The sequence below is a fragment of the Oncorhynchus nerka genome, linkage group LG14, assembly GCF_034236695.1.
Source record: "Oncorhynchus nerka isolate Pitt River linkage group LG14, Oner_Uvic_2.0, whole genome shotgun sequence".
Classification (NCBI taxonomy): Eukaryota; Metazoa; Chordata; class Actinopteri; order Salmoniformes; family Salmonidae; genus Oncorhynchus; species Oncorhynchus nerka.
Window position 1 is genome coordinate 40,698,100 of NC_088409.1, and position 19,480 is coordinate 40,717,579.

At 44.3% G+C, this 19,480-nt stretch overlaps 1 protein-coding gene across 1 annotated transcript; it reads left to right on the forward strand.

Moving 5' to 3' along the window:
* Window positions 1-1,286: 1,286 nt before the first annotated feature.
* Window positions 1,287-19,156, forward strand: si:ch211-113g11.6 (uncharacterized protein LOC559008 homolog). The gene is made up of 14 exons (XM_029679657.2): window positions 1,287-1,616; window positions 3,943-4,082; window positions 8,604-8,666; window positions 9,068-9,163; window positions 9,391-9,496; window positions 10,077-10,184; window positions 10,736-10,875; window positions 11,225-11,409; window positions 11,950-12,058; window positions 12,318-12,519; window positions 13,160-13,275; window positions 13,423-13,595; window positions 13,834-13,889; window positions 14,684-19,156. The coding sequence occupies exons 1-14, from the start codon at window positions 1,535-1,537 to the stop codon at window positions 15,028-15,030; spliced, it is 1,923 nt and encodes a 640-aa protein (XP_029535517.1). The 5' UTR covers window positions 1,287-1,534; the 3' UTR covers window positions 15,031-19,156.
* Window positions 19,157-19,480: the final 324 nt, after the last annotated feature.

The window sequence follows — 19,480 nt, forward strand, 5'->3', positions numbered from 1 at the left end:
TCTCTCATCTCCTCATTGGTGGGTGACTGAAAGACGAACGAGGTCAGTGGCGGTAATGCACCTACTTTTTTAAAGTTGCCAATCGCAATATCAAGTCAAGAGAAGAAAAGGCCTGGAAGGAAGAAAGATGACTAGAAAAGATTCGGTTGACCGTTTTATATTTTAACCTGCGTGTTATACCCACGTGGGTGATTGAAATACAAACTGTGTTGCCGGTTGTCGTGGTAACACTATAAAAGTTTAGATGCCAATCACCATATAACGTAAACTCACCCCATTTCATACAAATGTGCGCAACCGCAACATTCAAACGAGGCTACAAAGAAAACTAATGGGACTGTAGCGACTGTGTTGACTTCAAAATTGGGGGTGTGAACTAGGTTTCTATTCAAGCGTTGATCAGCATGGTAATGGCTCTATAGTATTGGAGAAAAGTTGAACAAACTGACCCTCCGTTACATCTTGACGTGTCATGTCGTAACGTACAGCACACATAAAGCTACTATTTCTGTTTACAATCTCTCTTACAAAATAAATGTATGCACGATGGCGCACACGCGCATCCGGTTTGGGTTCCGTGTTAGTAAAAATGACTACTTTTATGTGAATGAATGAGGCGGAACACACCTCAATTCAAACTGTTCTTATAAAATAAAAAAATGGTTAGAAAATAATTTGAAATTGACAAATTGAAAACAGCCTATAAATAAAAACAGGCTGCATGCTTTGATTTGAGGGCAGAGCAGATTAAATGTACTGTTGCGTAATAATCACATTCTGGAATGGAGAGAACGTTCTAACATCACGTGCATAAAAAAACTCACACGGGGGCGACCATTACACGGAACCCAAACCGGCTGCGCACACGTGCACCATCATGCGCCATCGTGCATACATTTATTTTGTCCTCCTACACCAAACGCGATTGCGACACGCAAGTTAAAATATCAAAACAAACTCTGAACCAATTGCATTAATTTGGGACAGGTCGAAAAGCATTAAACCTTTTGTGGCAATTTAGCTCGCTAGCTTGCATTTTCTAGCTAATTTGTCCTATTTAGCTAGCTTGCTGTTGCTAGCTAATTTGTCCTGGGATATAAACATTGAGTTGTTATTTTACCTGAAATGCACAAGGTCCTCTACTCCGACAATTAATCCACACATAAAACAGTCAACCAAATAATTTCTAGTCATCTCTCCTCCTTCCAGGCTTTTTCATCTTTGAATTTAAATGGAGATTGGCATCTAAACATTCATAGTATTGCTACACTGACCTGCAACACAGTTCTTATTTCAATCACCCATGTGGGTATAACCAATGAGGATATGGCACGCTGCATCAGAAATAGAAAGGAGTTCTATTTTACGCAGACGCTCGTTGACGCGCTGAGCAGTGTGGGTACAATAATTGAATAACATAGATTTCTACATTTATTTTGCAATGCTCGCGCACGCGACGCAAGTGGTGTGGTCAACCTATTAGAGAGTTTTGGAATTCACGCATGAAAGGGTTCGGGCACATTGAGGACGTGGAATGATGAATTATATCATATTGGCGACCGTTTTTTCCATGGTTTTTGCCGAAAAGTCACCTCGGCTGAAATTCATTGTGAAAGGTATGTGCTAATTTAGCTATTTGCGTTTAGAGTGGTCAGATACGCCCTGTCTGTGTATTAGGGTATATGCGAGAACCTTGTTTTTTCCTCCATGGAAATAGTTAGATTAACAATGAACAATAGACTGTAGTCTACTTGAAAATCAAAGTAGTGCATCACTTTCCTCATCACGCGTTTATACATGCATGGCATCATGCATGATTCAAGGCAGACAATCATGTAAAATGTTCCACAAAACAGGCTATACCAACAAAATAGAAATGTAGCCTAATAATGATAGTAGGCTATATTAAATTGACAGAATGAAAGACATTGTGTCAATGAGAACGGATCTCAGAGAAACGCAAATAATGTGCTGAGAGAGAAAACATGTTGGACTTGGTATAATTATATAATTTGAATAGCCGATTTGTCAAATTTATGCGTCCCAGTTCTCAACTAAAGGAAATAAAATAAGCAATTTGTATTAGATTAAATGGAATAAATGAAGCACTGTGTATTAGATTAGATTCATCTTCATGTGGGCTAATTTAGGCCCAGTTGCCTATTCCATTGTAATTAAATGGAAGGGACAGAAGTCTTCATACGTTTGGAACAGGTTTATGGCAGCGGGAATTATTATTCAGAACCAATTGTGTTTTACAAGAAATTAGCTTAATTAAGATAGCCTATTATTGCTATTTAGGCGTTGATTATTCGGGTAGCCTGTCCTATACAATAGTGACCCACTCCTACGAAGACATCTAATCTTGAATTCAGAGCGCACATCAGCATGTCAATGCAGAGGCTGTATGTTAAAGGCCCAGTGCAGTCAAACATATTTAGCCTGTGTTTTATATATATATTTCCACAATATGAGGTTGGAATAATACTGTGAAATTGTAAAAAAGTTTGATAATGCCCCTTTAGTGTAAGACCTGTTTAAAAAGGCCGTTTGGTGGGATGGAATTTTAGCCTGCCTGGTGAAGTCACCATCACCAAATTCGGCTGCATTGGTCCTTTACGTGTTTTGACAGGCTCGCAGTTTTGCACGTTTTGACATTTCGGTCATTAATAATCCATGTCTGAGGTTCAACCTAGCGCAGTGGGTAGACGTTTGCCAGTTGTCATGGAAACGCAGTCCTGGTGTTGTTTACCAATCAGACAGCTGTTATTTGTGATCAATGCCCGGATATTTCTTCTGATCTGCACCTCATTTGGTCTTCAAGACAAAATATAAGGCTAAATGATACGTGCTAATTGAAAAGAGTGTCGAGGGAGCTCTGCATGTAATGTCATTAAGTTTACATACAATGTCAGTGAACGTATTACAAAACCACTACATTACAGTTAAAACCTAGCATTATGGTGAATACTTAGCTCGCGCTGCAGAACTGCAATGCAGGTGCACGAGCTGACGCGTTGATGGTAGGTACTGCAGTAGCTGACGCTTGTTGAGGACAGAGCAGCAGCATTAGCTCCAGGACCTCATTAACACACGCGAACACAAGCGCGCGCAAACACGCGCACGCGCACACATCCACACAACCCAATTAATATTTATGAGAATTCTGCGCAGCAAACTAACAATTATATTTTCAAACTCATGCCTCACACCTTGCACAGTGGTCTCATATATTCACAATCAATAGAAACAGGGCTATCAAGTTAAGATGCACGGACGCTATAGTCGTTACAGGTGTAAAGGACAGTATTCCTCTTGGCAGATCAGCAGTCAAATACAGAACAACATGGTGTATTTTGACATATCAAACGTATATTATACAAACCTATAAAGGGATGTCATGTTAACGACATTCAGTCTTAGTGTACCCGACAGAGACATGTCAAAACAGAAAGATTAAATTGATTGATTAAAATGAAGCATTTACATTCCTCTCAACGTGGAGCCTAAGTAAACACCTGGGACAGCGCCATTTGCCACTCTTTTGTCGGCCAATTTAGGAACTTGTGGTCTACTTTCCTGTATCATTGAGAACGTCAGTCACTGAATTGGTAGACACACTAGTGTCAGATTTGCTTGTGCCTGTAGGAATAGGAGTCCCGAGGGTAAATTGACATTAACCATGGCAACCAATTCAATTTCAGTACAGACTCTCTCTCTGATCTGTACAGCTTTAGCCTCATATCAAAACTAAAAGGCTTGGGCCAAAAGGTAGACTGGCAGCTTTTTGAATTTTATTTTAAACGTTACATGACCACACCAAAGAGCTCAATTAATACATTCTTGTTAAATCCAATTAATGAATGACACTGATCTACTCGTATATCATATAACGAATTTGTAACAACACCTTCTCCTAATTTACTTTGATATGGCCCACAGAGCCGGCCAGGTACCACTTCTCGAAACCGGAGAACTACATGTCAGTGTACCACCAGGAGGGCACAAATGTGCTGTACGTGGGGGGCCAGACAGTGATCTACGTGCTGACTTTCACTGACAGGGGGGTCCGCGACCTGCAGGTGAGTTGCTGGTAACCATAGAGATGAACAGCGATACTCGGTGGTGGTGACACAGTAACCCAATGCAGGCACAGGAGACTGGCTTAAAGAGGAGGCAGCAGCTGTCGACCTAGTTCAACAGAGTCCGTAGCACGAGATGGGTCATGCATACATTTATAGAGCAGATCTCATCTCTGTCTAATCGGAAGGAAGTGATTATATAGTGTGGGCTTATGAGGTCAACATACTGTCGTAAACCGTGGGGTGTTGGGTTGAGCGTGCAGAGATTGACACAGAGACAGGGAGGTTTTTGTCCGCAAAAACAACTTTACTAAGACAGAAAATAAACATAAACAAAGAAAATTCACTTAGGTTTGGCTCGGGTCCTTCTTCTCTGCTTTTGCTCGGTGTCGGTCTCTCCCCGTTCTCTCCCTCGTGGTGTGCCACAGTGCTCCTTTTATTTGGCCTCCACGGTTGGTTGGCACTTTCCCCTAATTACCTCCACTTGGAGCTATCTGTGTCGGTGTGCCCAGCTCACGTACCGGGTGCAAACATAGCGCATCCTTCAGGGCCTGGAACACTGCCTCTGTGTCCTCCGTCCATTGCACCGTCTGGGGTAGTTATGCTTTTGTTAAGTCTGTGAGGGGAGAAGCTATTGCGGCAAAGTTAGGTACAAATCTACTGTAGTATCCTGCTAACCCCAGGAATGACTTCACCTGCCTCTTGGTTCAGGGGACTGGCAGCTTTTTTGAATTATATTTTATTTTTTAAATGTATTTTTATTAGGGTTTCACATTTCCCCTCCCGATCTGATAGCCCAGGTACTCCACCTCGGCGTAGCCCAGCTTGCACTTGTGGGGGTTCGCGGTCAGACCTGCATCCCTTAGCGCATCAACCACTACCTGTAACCTGCAAAGATGTGACTCCCAACTGTCACTGTGCACAATTAGGTCATCCAGATAAGCTGCTGCATACTCACTGTGCGGCCGCAGGACGCGGACCATGAGTCGCTGAAAGGTCACTGGTGCCCCGTGGAGCCCGAAAACAGAACTCGGTAGTGGTATAGCCCCCCGGGGTGGAGAAGTCAGTCTTCTCCCGGGAGGCCGCTGCCAGTGGCACCTGCTAGGACCCCTTTGTCAGGTCCAAGGTGCTGACGTATCTCGCCCTCCCCAAGCGGTCAATCACTTTGTCCACCCGGGGCATGGGGTAGGCATCGAACTTACTGACCTCGTTCAGACCCCGGAAGTCATTGAAGAAGCGGACGCTTACATCCCGTTTCGGAAACAGCACTATGGGGCTAGACCACTCACTGTGGGACTCCTCCAGTACCCCCATTTCTAGCATTGTTGTCACTTCCCGCTGGTCCGCCACCCTCCGGGCTTCTGGTAACCAGTATGGCCACTTATGCACTTTTTCTCCCAGACGTGTGTGGATATGATGTTCCACGAGATCCGTGCGCCCTGGCACCTCGGAGAACACGGCCATATTCTGTTGGACTAACTCTCGGAGCTCTTGTCGTTGGGTCGGGCTGAGGTCTTCCCCCATTGCAACTTCGACAGAGAGCGTGCCATGCTGTGACCGGGTCCACGTTACGCACAGCGCCTCGCGTGCGTGCCCTTTCTTCAGTAAGTTCACATGGTAAAGCTGGAGGGGTTTTATCTGCCCCAGTTGGCGGACTTTATAGTTGACGTCGCTTACCCGCTCAACGATGTCGTAGGGCCCATGCCACGTAGCCAGGAATTTACTCTCCATTGTAGGAATCAGCACCAAGACCTTCTCACCTGGTTGGAACTGTCGTGGTTGGGCCCCCCGGTTCGAGACACGCTCCTGGGTATGTTGCGCCTGGGCCATGTGCTCTCTCACCACTGGCCAAGTCGCCGTCATCCTCCCCCTCATCTCCTCCACATGTTCGACTATGCTGCGAAGGGGGGGTCGGCTGCTATTCCCAGACCTCCTTGTCTAGGTCCAGCAGCTCGCGGGGCTGACGGCCATACAGGAGCTCAAAGGGGGAGAACCCAGTGGATGAATGGGGTACCTCGCGAACTGAAAACATCAGGTGGGGCAGCAGCTGGTCCCAGTTCCTCCCGTCTCTCTCGATGACCTTCTTCAGCATCTGTTTTAGGGTCTTATTGAAACCCGTCCATTTGTGGATGGTAAACACTGGTCCTCACCTGTTTTATTCGTAACAGATTGCAGACATCTTTCGTCACACGAGACATGAACGCGGTGCCCTGGTCCGTCAGGATTTCCCGCGGAATACCCACCCGGCTAAATAAATGGAAGAGCTCCCATGCGATACCTTTTGCTGCCGCCATGCATAGCGGGATTGCCTCAGGATACCGGGTGGTGTAATCCACGATTACCAAGATGTATTGGTGTCCCCTCGCGGTCTTCACCAACAGACCCACCAGATCCATTGCCACCCACTCGAATGGCACTCCTATGATGGGCAAGGGAACCAAAGGGTTTCTATACTGTACCCTTGGAGCTGTGATATGGCACTCCGGGCAACTATGGTAGTAGTCCTCCATGGCACACTTGACTCCGGGCCAGTGGAACCGGTTCTTTTCTCCATCCCAGGTGTGCCCCAAGCAGGTGGGTGTGGGCAAGTTGCAACACAGTCCTAACATACTGGCTGGATATGAGTAACAAGTCTTTTGCCTCCCCATTATGGTTTACTGCCTGATACAATAAATTATGCTTGATTGCGAAGTGGGGGTAACGCCAAACACTTACCCCAGGTAATAGTACGCCATCCACCGCAATCACCTGGCCCCTAGCGTTCTGGAGATTGGGGTCTTCTAACTGGGCCGTCCCAAACTGACCTGTGAGGATTCCCGAGTCGGGAGGTCCGTCTAGGGCCTCCACCTCCATGAAGCTGTCTTTGTGTGCGCCCAACAGGAGGTGACCTAACTCGCCACCCGGGTTACCCCAGAGCTGGGGGATGCGGTGGGCATGGCCTCCTCCCGGCTGGGACAGCTCCACGCGAGGTGCCCCTGCTCACCACACTCATAACAGCGTCTCTGATCTGGGTCCAGCAGCCGCCGAAGTTGTCGGTTTGGGTCAACCTCCTTCTTCACAGCCTCTGCTGGTTCCGTCCAGGCCCCCTTCAGCCCCTCGCCTCTCTTTGTGTTGTTCGTCCCCCCTCTCTCTGCTCGGGCCCGTAGAAGGTCCTGGGTGTTCTGGTGAATTTCTACAGTGGTCAGCAATTCCTCCAGGCTCTGGGGGTTCTGCATGTTCACCGTATTCTTCATCTCGTATGGCAGGACCCGAAGGTATTGATCCAGGACGAGCTTGTCGAGCATCAGGGGGGACGGTACTTCGTCAGTAGCCAGCCCTTGGTCAGGTGCACCAGGTCGCTCATCTGAGCACGGGGGGAAAGGGTGGGGTCAAAGGTCCAGTCGTGGACCAGTTGTGCACGGCGGGCGAGGCTGAACCCATAATGGCTCAGGATCTCCCATTTGAGTCACTCATAATTCGCGGCCTGGTCAGCGTTCAAATCAAAGTAGGCCTTCTGGGCCTTCCCAGAGAGGTAGGGTGCCAACAGGCTGGCCCATTTGGGCTTGGGCCATCCTTCCCTCTGTGCCGTCTTCTCGAAGGTGCACAAATACGACTCTACGTCATTTTCCTCCTTTAACTGAACCAGGAACTGATTTGTGCCAGACTCCTGAGCCCTCCCAACCTTCAACTGGGCTACCTCCACTGCCAGTCTGCAGTTTTGTTGGTGCTGCTCCTCCAGTGCTTGCTCCTGGAGAGCCTGTTGCTTCTGCTGGCTGAGGATGAACTGAGCCACCAGCTCCTCCATGGTAATCTCTGTACACTTGACCCCACTGCAGCTAAAGCTACTGAGTAGCCCACATTCTCCACCGTATGTGGTAAACCGTGGGGTGTTGGGTTGAGCGTGCAGAGATTGACACAGAGACAGGGAGGTTTATGTCCGCAAAAACAACTTTACTAAGACAGAAAATAAACATAACAAAGAAAATTCACTTAGGTTTGGCTCAGTCCTTCTTCTCTGCTTTTGCTCGGTGTCGGTCTCTCCCTCGTGGTGTGCCACAGTGCTCCTTTTATTTGGCCTCCACGGCTGGTTGGCACTTTCCACTAAATACCTCCACTTGGAGCTATCTGTGTCGGTGTGCCCAGCTCGCATACTCCCAGCAGAGGGAGCCAGCATCGGCTCACGTACCTTCCCTCCATTACCACCCCTCGGGGTAGACCTCCTGGGATACCATAATACAATAGAGATAATACACTGAGCTAATAATGTCAACGTTGACTCGACAAACATGAGCAGAAGGTAGCCTATCATTTGTGTTGTGACTTCTGATTGTCTGTGCCCTATAGTTACGCTTAGTTGATCAAATATTAGAGACAGTAAAGTAATCCTCCCTTTGTTCGTTTATGGTACAGGACCAGACTTTTGTCTTTTTCAATCAGCACTGAATCTGATTGCAGTTAATTGAGTATTTAAAAAGGCCTAATTTGCATATGAGTTATGGATAAATTGTATGACATACTGGAATGTATCTTATATTATTACAGATCCCTGTGGTAACCGATGAAAACGCAAAGGCAGCTTGCATCGCCAAGTCAGACCCACCAAAGGTAGGTGGTCACCACCATCATCCTCATCATCAATCTTCGTCATCATTATCACCATCATTACAGTGAGGAAAGTTTGTTGCTACTGAGAATATTAATTAAACGGAGACATAATATCAACATGATATCGACACCAGTAGAAACTGTCCCAAAGGTTAAAGGTTGGGACAGGGTAACGGTACAATGCTGTATTTGGTATTCAGAAACAAATTACATCTGGAAGTTTCTCTTGAGATAAAAGTCCTGCCAGTGTACTTAATGAATAAGTGATGCAATGCATATGAAGTTATGCAGACAATGCATTCCCTCAGTACTGCAGAGGTAATTGTTGCGCTATCTGCCAAATTAGGGAAAATGAATCAGTTCCAATATTCTCTCTCTCTCTCTCTCTCTCTCTGCTACAGTTGGAGTGTGACAATTTCATAACAGTCATTCAGAAAGTCAATGACACTTTTGTGGTATGCGGGACAAATGCAGGAACCCCCAAATGCTGGCTGCTGGTAAGATGACATGATGATGAATAGAATAGCTATTGTCTTCAACATGTGTTTAGTGTTCTCACAACGGTCACACTTTCATCTTACTTATCTCCTGTATCACTTTTATAAAAGTTGGTAATAGTGTTCAATAAAAACTTTAACTTATATCTCTATTTGTACTGTATACAAGGAGGTAAGAGCATTCAGGATATGGCTTGTGAGGTTGTGATGTAATTTCCTCTCCATAGGTAAATGACACTGTGCTGACTGACGCCCCCACCAATGGACAGATGGCACCAGCCTCTGACATCTCCCCTCCCTACCCCTCCCAGAGGTCCGTCAGTCTGTCCGCAGGTACGATGAGAGGACAGACAGACACTCCAGCCAAACATCCATGGAAACTCTGCTATTGGCACAATACCAAACCCATCCCTCACCCCTCCATCCAGCCATTATGTTCATAATTATACAGACCAATCAGATCCTCAACATTGGCTTTGGTATGGGATAGGAGATCTGTTTAAAATGGTACTATAGTACTACAGATGATTCACGACATGTAGCGAAGCTGTAACTCACAGTATTATCGGAATCATGGCAAGGTTACTTTGTATAGCAGGTTCTGTGATAGCGCAGACCAGGCTGGACTGGAGTGATGAACCAATGAGCCATTTGCTAGAGTGGTGCAGCATTCTGATAACGTTCAGTTCTCATTGAACCATTAATGTCTTGATCCAAATTACCTCCCTTATTGCCATGGAGACAGTGCCCTAAGTGGGGTAATTGTAATACGGTTATGGGAGGGTGTTGGCGCAGTCAGCTGTCTTCTGTTGACTTATTTTTTTATCTCTCACTCTAACTTCTGTTTTTCTCTCTCTCCCTCTCTCCTCTTTATCTCTCTCTTTATCTTTACCCCCCTCTCTCTCGCTCTCAGATGGGAATCTATACTCTGCTCTGTCAGCAGTGGGGCGTCACCCTGGCTCTATCCGCCGGACCTACGGCACTCAGAAGCTCCTGAAGACTGAGACCAAGTGGCTGCAGAGTGAGTGGGATGAGGCAACATGGGACTATAATGATGTAGGAGAGCTGCATGAGGCACTGGAATGGATGAGCATGGAAATAGCAAGTCTATACGATCTAATATCTTGTAACTGTAACACTCTGCATGGAGAAATGTAATCCCTATGAATTCTTCCATTTTAAAGATCATAAGTTAAGTTCACAGTTATGATAGTCATACAATGTTTGAACTCCCTGTATTATGTACTGGAAGTCTTTATTAGCCTATTAAACTTCCAAGCAAACACTTTTATCACAATGTATTTTTTAAATACACATACCTTTATCTCCGTACACACTAGATGGCCCTGCTAGAATGAAATGCATTAGTTTGAAATGGGCCCAGATAGTTACAACCAGTGACTGAGTTGGCCTGGTGCTCACTGGCCTCAAATGTTTCACTACCTGATTGAGTATTAGCGCTTATAACATAGTGCCTGTTAAATAGTGATGAGTACCAGCTCCCAAATATAACGAGTATTATTTCAGTCCACTTCAAGCACTGGTGGAAGTCCTTTCTCTCTCCTGTTGCAGGCCCCCAGTTTGGTGGAGCAGCAGTGATGCCAGCCTCTCAGAAACACAAGGAGGAGATCTACTTCTTCTTCAGTGAGATCAACAAGACGGCCATGGTGGACGAGGAGCCCTACAGGTCGCGCATCGGCCGAATCTGCATGGTAACCACAACAACATCACTATATCCGCTGCATTGCAACGTTATTGCGTATTAAAGCTGAGCTCCGCGAAAGGAGAAACAGCACCACTGGTCACCCCATGCACATTTGTTATTGTTGAGGTTTTTTTTAAACAGAAGAGATGAGCATCCAGCCTCATGGTAAAAAGAAAACGTAGCACATACTCTGATGTTCGTCCGTGCAATGATGAGAGGGGAGACAAAACTGGGTTTGTTGTTTGAAGTAACATCTTTGTTGTTGTAATATTGCAAACGAACCTGGCAGTTTCACCGCTAAGGTTTCCAGCTTTAATGTTATGGTGTACTGTTGTATACTGTGTGTCCGTCTCCAGGTGGACGAGGGGGGCATAAAGAACCTGCTGGCGGACTCGTGGACTACCTTCCTGAAGGCCAGGGTGATGTGTGGTGCGGGTAGCACCCCCCAGCAGTACAACAACATCAGACAGGCCTTTGTGCTGTCTGACGTGGCCCACGAGAAGAGGACTGGGGTCATGTACGGCCTGTTTGCCAACGCCTGGTGAGTAGACACCTTACACCTTAAACACCCTCCAACCCTTATGGCTGCTTAAGACTGTATCATGCTTAAAATGCAGGAGAGGAATGAGCTGCACAAACAACATAATCAGAGGAAAGGAGGAATTATGCAGAGCACATCCAAATGGGGCACAGGAGCTGGATAGACATGGACAGCAATGAAAAGTTTCAGTGAGGAAAATATTTGATTGTATTTCAAAGGGAAAGGAACAGGGGGATACCTAGTCAGTTGTACAACTGAATGCCTTCAACTGAAATGTGTCTTCTGCATTTAACCCAACCCCTCTGAATCAGAAGTGGGCTATGCTCTGTGGAGGCGGCCAATTATTTTTGAGCTTGAGTGCTTTTATTAGCATATTTGAGCGGCCTTAAATCTTTTACATCCTTTTAGAGAGTCATAGTAATCAGTCATAGTAATCAGTCTGTGATTGAATTGCTAACAACATTCCGATTCACATTAAGTTTGAATTAAGTAAGTAGAAGGAAGGAAGGCTTTTAAGTGTTGTATTGTTTGGTTGACCAGGGACACAACAGTGATATGTGCTTACTCCATCGAGGACATTGACCAGGCCTTCGCCACATCCAAACTGAAGGGCTACAGCAGTCCTCTGATTGGACATCGCCCTGGCACAGTAAGACACCCACTGAATCAGTTAAATGAACTTTCTTTTAATTAACGTTTTATAATGCCAATCAAAGTCATTTTACAAAGGCCAATTGCATAAGCTCATGCATGTGAGTCCGTCAATTTTGGGGAAGTTGTGTTTCTATTTTGGAACAATTGCAGATGACAGACGCTGGTTGTGAAATTATTGTTTAAGGCAAAGCCACAGCCTAAGTCTGTCTCCCTTCCTGATTACATAACTTTCATTACATCACTTCCTGTCCCAGTGTGCCTTCAAGAACTCCACGGCAGCCCACAACCCTAAGACCCTAGTGGTGATCAGGGACCACCCGGAGATTGAGGACGTGATTCGTCCGGTCGGGGGTGCTCCGCTGAACCTGCCCACCGACGATCACTTCACACACACTGTCGCTGCCATTGTACTAGCAGTAAACGACGAGCACTATAGTGTGCTGTACCTGGGAACAGGTGTGTGTGTGTGCGTGTGTGTGTGTGCGTGTGTGTGTGTGTGTGTGTGTGTGTGTGTGTGTGTGTGTTTTTGCCGTCAAGCTGTATCCCATGTAAAGGCGTTTGGTGTAACCTATTTAAAAGTTATCTTTTAGAAGACGTAGTCTCCTTGAAAAAGTAAATAAACAAGTTGTTTGCTCAATGCTGGCATGAGTTGGGGCTTATTATAAGAGTGCATTTTTGGCATGAATCCCAGATAAATTGACTGAATTTAAAATAAAATAAAAAGTAGCTACAGCCTAATGGATGTGCTCTGATAAAGAAGTCAGTCGCTACCACAGGGAAAGTAGTGATAGAGTTGTGAACAGAGCCATGGGTCTCTGAGGTGGCCTAATAACAAACTAGAGCAGTTAGTCTTCTGTGGGAAGTAATAGCCTCTCAATGTGGGGAGGAGATAAGAGAGGACAGGCCGGCTCCTCTCCGTAAGTCACCCACTGATGAATTGACCAGTAGAGGAAAAAGGCAGCATGTGCTATTATAAACCTGGGGCCATATTCAATCAAAAATAGTCACTGAGTTTCCGGGATACATAAAAAGGAACAGGTCTCGACCATGGTGTCTCTCTCTCCTCTGATAATGTTCTCTCTCTTTCTGGTGATAGAACAGGGGAAAGTGCTCAAGGTTCTGCACACTATCGAGGAGGCCTTTATCATATCCCAGTACTCCCTTTTCCACAATGAGGGTCCTGTTCTAAGCATGGCCATCGACTCTAAGAAGGTACTGTGAGACCCTCAGCGAACACTCCTTAGCAGCTCACACTAATATCCGTAGAAGAATTGGTTTATGACGTAGCTGCAGTCCAATCCATTTAAACAATGCACTTCTAGTGATAACCACTGTGTGTCTCCCTGCCTTCTCCCCCAGGGCCACCTTTATGTGGGCACGGCAATGGAGGTCCAGCGCATACCATTGGCTGACTGCGGTCGCTATGGAGACAGTTGCCGGGAGTGCATTCTGTCTCGGGATCCCTATTGTGGTTGGGACGCAGCCAGGAGGAGGTGCACACCCATCCCAGCTGGATACAACATCAGCACTGGGTATGAGATGTGATGATGTCACTCCTGGAATACAGTTTAGATACCTATGGAAAACATGCAGTGTACCAAAAAAATAACAATCAATACCAGCCATAACATATCATTTCTTGCCGAGTGTCGAGGTTCCAACTACTATTCTAGGTTTTATGATAATTGTTTCATTCACATAAAATGGTTGATTGTTCAAAATGGTACATGCTAATTTGACGTTCCTTCAATAATTTGTTTCATACTGTAGGGCACTCACTCAGAGTCTGGACCATTCCAATGCCTCTATCTGTGGTGAAGCTGCTGGTGAGTGCCCCTCCGCCTCCTCTCTGACTCTCTGTATCTTTATTCACTGAAATAAGGCATTTTTTCCCCAGAGCCTAACTCAGAAGATGATATCATATAATTGAGCGGATGCTCAAACCCATTGGGTGGTTTAATATCAAAGTTTGCCCTCACTTCAAAGCCCAATAGCTTCAGCCATATTATTAACCTCTAATAATCCAAACAAATGATGGGATATGTACTGTCTTTGTTAGCAGTCTCTTTTTTCCATTACTTCAGTGCAGCTGTCATGCATATCCGTTGACTGTTTCCCTTTCTTCCATTCCTAGAACAGTGTTTTTTAAACTTAGGGATTGGAGGATGAAAGGTGATGCAATATCGTATATAAAGATATTATATTTTAATCTGTTATTTTAGCTGATATTTTCCAGAGAGAGCAAGTATCAGAACACAGAATAAAATAGATGCATCTCTGTGTCAGTTTGTACATGTTAGTCTGGTTTTAGGTTTACCGGGGTTTGAGTCACAATTGTCCTACTAACTGAGAGCAAAGTTATAATTTACAATAACCTGTATATTTTTTCACAACTATTAGTGTGGCCTCTTACCCACACATTTGTCACATAATGCAGCAGTCCTGCCAATCCTGTCCTTCCATTCCCATTTTGAACTCACCCATGATTGTTACCGTATATATGTAAACAATCCATAGGTATGAAACCATAGGCTACTCTCTAGTCTAGGGAGCCCATAAGTAAGTATTTCATTTGGGTGAGATCAATGTTAACCAGGCTGTGCCATCTGAACCCCCACAGCACCGAAGACCCATAGGACAAACCCCAAACAGGTGGTGATTGACTCGGACGGCCCCGTTAACCTCCCCTGCCCCGTGCGCTCCTTTCACGCCACCTACCGCTGGGAGAAGGACAACTGTATCCAGCACTACCCCTGCTTCATCATTGGAGACTCCTGTGTGCTGGAACCCACCCCTGGCCTGCCCCTTAAGCAGGGGGTGTTCCGCTGCATGGCCACGGAGAACGGCTACAAGGTGGAGGTGGTCTCCTACAGGCTGGTGATCAACAGTGGGCCTCTGCCTGCCTCCTTGGCCTCCACCCTGGGGCCCTGCCTCCTGCTTGCTGCAGCCACCCTCTGGCTCCTGTAACCATTGCAAATGCTAAAGCTAACCCCTTAGCCTCTAAGGCCCTCTCTCTGTCAGACAAGAGAGGAGGGGCCACCATACCCAGATTAGGTTCGCAGAGCATTGCTATTAATGGTCGGGTAATGCGATCAGTGTTGCCCACAGAGACTGTTTTCAGAAAAAGTGTTTTTTTATTTAATTTACATTGTTCAGGAAATGCCTGAAAATAAACAAAGCCACTTATTTTTTAATTATATATGGGCTTACCATACTAACCAATACTGTACTGTTTAAACAAACAAAAAATACCTAAAACAAACTGAAAATACACAACATTTAAACTTAATTAATACATTAACATCAATATGGGTTTTATGGAAAGACAAACTATAATATCATGTCTTAGTCTGAATTTTAAATACAGATTCAAACCACAAGATGTGCTTTGCGAACCTTGCCTGTTCCACCCAAGAGATGACATCTCATGAGTTGCGTTAAATACAATATCAGGCCAATTTCTCAACTTATTTTTAAACTTGATTGTCCTACTTTGTGAATATTTGAAGCTTGAATACTGCTCTAACATCCAAACATCCTGTTGAATGTCATAAGTATAGGATAGTATTTAGAAAATGTCTGGTATTGTGTAGAAAAAAGCCTTAACAATTCTGGGACATACCTCCTAAGCACAATTTGCAGTGGAAGCAAAACTGATCAATTATGTTGACTTGAAACTGTGAATGAGGTGGCCAAGCCTTACTTTGATGCTGGGAGGAAGTGTCATCATTTTGACAAGAAGTCATATTTTTGACAGGAAGTAGGTAGAAGAACATGAGCTCATCCTCGAACATCACTGTGTCTCGGCAAGTCCTCTGCAGTAAAGGCAGTTTTTGCATAATTTTATTGGATAGTATCAGACATTAAACATCATTCAGTGGCAGGTGAGGCCAAATTAGAATTGAGTAGATGACATGTAGAGTTAGTGGCATTTTGTAGTTTGCTATATGAGAAAAAGCTTGTGATTATATGAGTACTGTGTGTTAAGTATTTTATTGCTCCGCAAATGCTGATTTCCACCATTGCTGCCTATGTATATGAAAGTTATTCTTGATGGTTCAAGGTTTTATACTGTGCGGAAGTCCCGAGAGGACAATAAAAAAATCCTTGTCATGGCGAGATAACTTACTTATCTCGTGAACACGACATAACAAAAGTTGTTTTGTCGACATCACGAGATGAACTCTATAAATAGGAGTAGACGCATTGATGATAGACTGACATTATGGCAGAGGCGGTAGAGTCCATGGTGGATCAGCACATATATTTTTATTGATTGCAACACTAAGGGATGGTACATTTCATGTTAACATGTTGCTCATTGACAGTTTATAAATTAGAATGTTAGCAAGCTAAATGTCCCTTACCTTGAGCTAAGAGTGGCAGGTAGCCTAGTGGTTAGAGCATTGGGCCAGTAACTGAAAGGTTGCTACATCAAATCCCTGAGCTGACAAAGTAAAAATATGTCGTTCTGCCCTGGAACAAGACAGTGAACCCACTGTTCCTAGGCTGTCATTATAATAAGAATGTGTTTTTAACTGACTTGCCTAGTTAAATAAAGGTTCAAAATAAAAGAGCGCTTGGGGCATCTTAGCCTTCATGGGGCATTTGAGCCCTGAATGATACCTGAAAGGCTGGCTTGTTTCCCAGGTGGTATGCCAATTGCATGCAAGCAACAATGCAGCTAGTCTTGTGAGTGTGTTAGCTAGGTAGTCTTATTAGCTAGCTAGCTTGTTATATATGCTGGTTGTTAGCTTGCATAACTAATGTGTATAATTGTAAGGGGCACTTCATGTTTTATGGATAATATTACAATTTACAGCGTGTGCGAGCTCAATTCCTGACTGATAAGATTATATTTCTTCCTCAGAGCTTGATCAGATTCAATAGCAGTCTCAGATTCCACCTTGTAGGGTGTTTCATAGGTACCGCTTCTTGCAGGCAGATTAGCAGTCAGTGCATTATGTATATGATCAAGATTGAGTGCGCTCGTTTCCTGGCAGGCTGATTTGATTCAGTAGCAGCCTCAGAGGCTGATAAGTCAGGATGCTGCCTAGTAGGGTGTCTGCAAGGAGCCTTACATATGAAACAGCCTACAAGGCAGCACCCTGATTTATCAGCCTCGGAGGCTTCTATTGAATCTGATCAACTTGCCAGAAATAGAGCTCACCCACTTTGGATTGTATGCATCAGTCTTTACAGCGCTGACGGCTAATCTGCCTGCAAGGAGCCTTACCTATGAAACAGCCTACAAGGCAGCATCCTGATTTATCAGCTTCTGAGGCTGAAATGTAATCTGATCAGCCTGTCAGGAATGCAGCTCACCCACTGTAAATGTGTCAGGCATCGTTCAGGGCTTAAATGCCTCACTTTGCGATCAACACAGCCACAGGGCTCCTTGATGAAGTGGTTATCGTGCATCTGAAGAAATGAATGGATGATGCGTTGTACTTTTGATTATCTCGTGATCTCGACAAAACAACGTTTGTTATGAAATTAATATGTCTTGATCTCGACATAACGAGGGAACTTTAAAAAAAAAATCATATGTCCTCTCTGGGTTTCCGTAATACTGTGGTTATACAATGATGTAACTCGTTGACTGCTTTAACTAACCTATTCTCAATGGGAAAATCCAATGCATAATTCTCAAAGGGGTTATTTTCATACTTGTATCTGTATGCTGTGACAAGCGCTTTACATAATTTGATAGGCTCCTTTTGTGAAGTAGAACACTTTGAGCAGCCACCATACTCTGGGGAGAAAGACTGAAATTAATGATTTACATATTTGGAAGATATGGAACAAAATTCCTCTTTAAGCAATAGATGTTTTTTTTAATTTAGCACCTGACCTCAAATAATAGTAGTATGTTGGAGGCAGAGAATGTTTGCTGGGAGGGAGTGGTTTACTCAGAGCAAATGTTGAATATAACATAGTAATATGAATGTAGTTGCAACAAAATGCAAGTCTATTGTTCCCATTTATTGATTGTAGTATCTCAGTACTGAAGCACCATCTTATACAACCACTACTGTGTTTTGAACTGTGCCACTGAGCTTTGTGGCAAATTTTGAAATGGAAAAAAACACTGTCGCCTAAAGATATTGGTAGAAAACAGACTACATAATGCTGTTCTTAGAACAGTTTTAGCCATAGTTCTGCAGGTTCCATCTTTCTCTCTGGGGGTGGCTGTACGTTTGTTGTCTCGAGGTCTCAGGAGGATCTGCCTGCTGCATTGCACTGATGCAGGATATTGACTGTGCCAAACATAAACTGTGTTGTGCCGCCTCATCCGCAGCCTGCTGCTTCTCACTTAGCACTTTGAGTAATTAGTTTCCCAAATCTCTTTCTCAAACTCACACATATTATTATATATGTCACAAATACACACAGGCATATCAGTGCGCGCACACACACACCTCTTGTTTACCAATCACTCACTTCAATCTCATTATTTTTACTGAAGCTGGTGTGTCTCTGAAAACAGTGAACAGAAGCCTCTCATACGCTAGCCAACACTAATTAGGCAACTGAACCTGTATCGCTCACTGCAGAGAAATACAAGCTCTTTTACCAAGGCAGATGGCCTAGAGTCACTGGGTATTGTTAAAAACGGTCAATGAATCATGTCTGTGCAGAGTTGATTGTATTTGGCCTTTCATGGATTTCAAAATTGATATGGGAGTTTCGTTTCTCTGGAGCACTTTATTTAATGACCACCTTCGTAGCCAGGAGTCCCTGCTATGATGTGGACATAAACAGTGGCTATATCGCATGCGGGCGATTATCATTATCCTAGAAAGATTTAAACCGGTTTGTTTTTGTTCAGTTTACCCGTCTGATAAATAATGCCAGCGGAGAAATAGAGTGAAGTGAATCTATTGTCTTTTAATCCTTTCTCTGGCGCTTTGGACAGTGTTGATTCTGTGTCTTAGTACGTTTTATTACCATAACCATTCTTTGTTTTAAGGACAGATGTCTGTCTATATGAAGTGTTAATACATGTCCATGTAACACATCTGTAACTCCAGATGTTTCCCTTTACTGAACATGTACAGTGAAAATCAATAAAGTAATCAACTACAGTGTTTCCTTTTTTATGGACTTTTATTTATTCAGGGCAGCCCAATTATGTATTTTTTCACAAACTGGAAGAAAAATTGCGGCACAGTGGAAGGTTGGGTTACTTTAAATTGTAGCAGATTGTGTTAAATTCATGCTTGAGAACCACAAAATGGTTGAATTCCACATTGAGTAAACTATGTTAAATGTTGCACCATCTACTGGTGTAGAAATGTATGACAGTTCAGTGTCAATGCTCCACATGCTCCTTCATATTAGTAAAATAAAATCAAAACATCACTTAAACCATGAAACAGACAGGTGAACCCTATTTATACTGGTGATGAACCCT

Excerpts from the sequence above, each read along its gene's own strand:
- si:ch211-113g11.6 (XM_029679657.2), top strand. The coding sequence starts at position 1,535 with ATGATGAATTATATCATATTGGCGACCGTTTTTTCCATGGTTTTTGCC. Across the intron at positions 4,083-8,603 it reads GGGGGGTCCGCGACCTGCAG|ATCCCTGTGGTAACCGATGA; the intron begins GTGAGTTGCTGG and ends ATATTATTACAG. Across the intron at positions 12,059-12,317 it reads TTGGACATCGCCCTGGCACA|TGTGCCTTCAAGAACTCCAC; the intron begins GTAAGACACCCA and ends TTCCTGTCCCAG.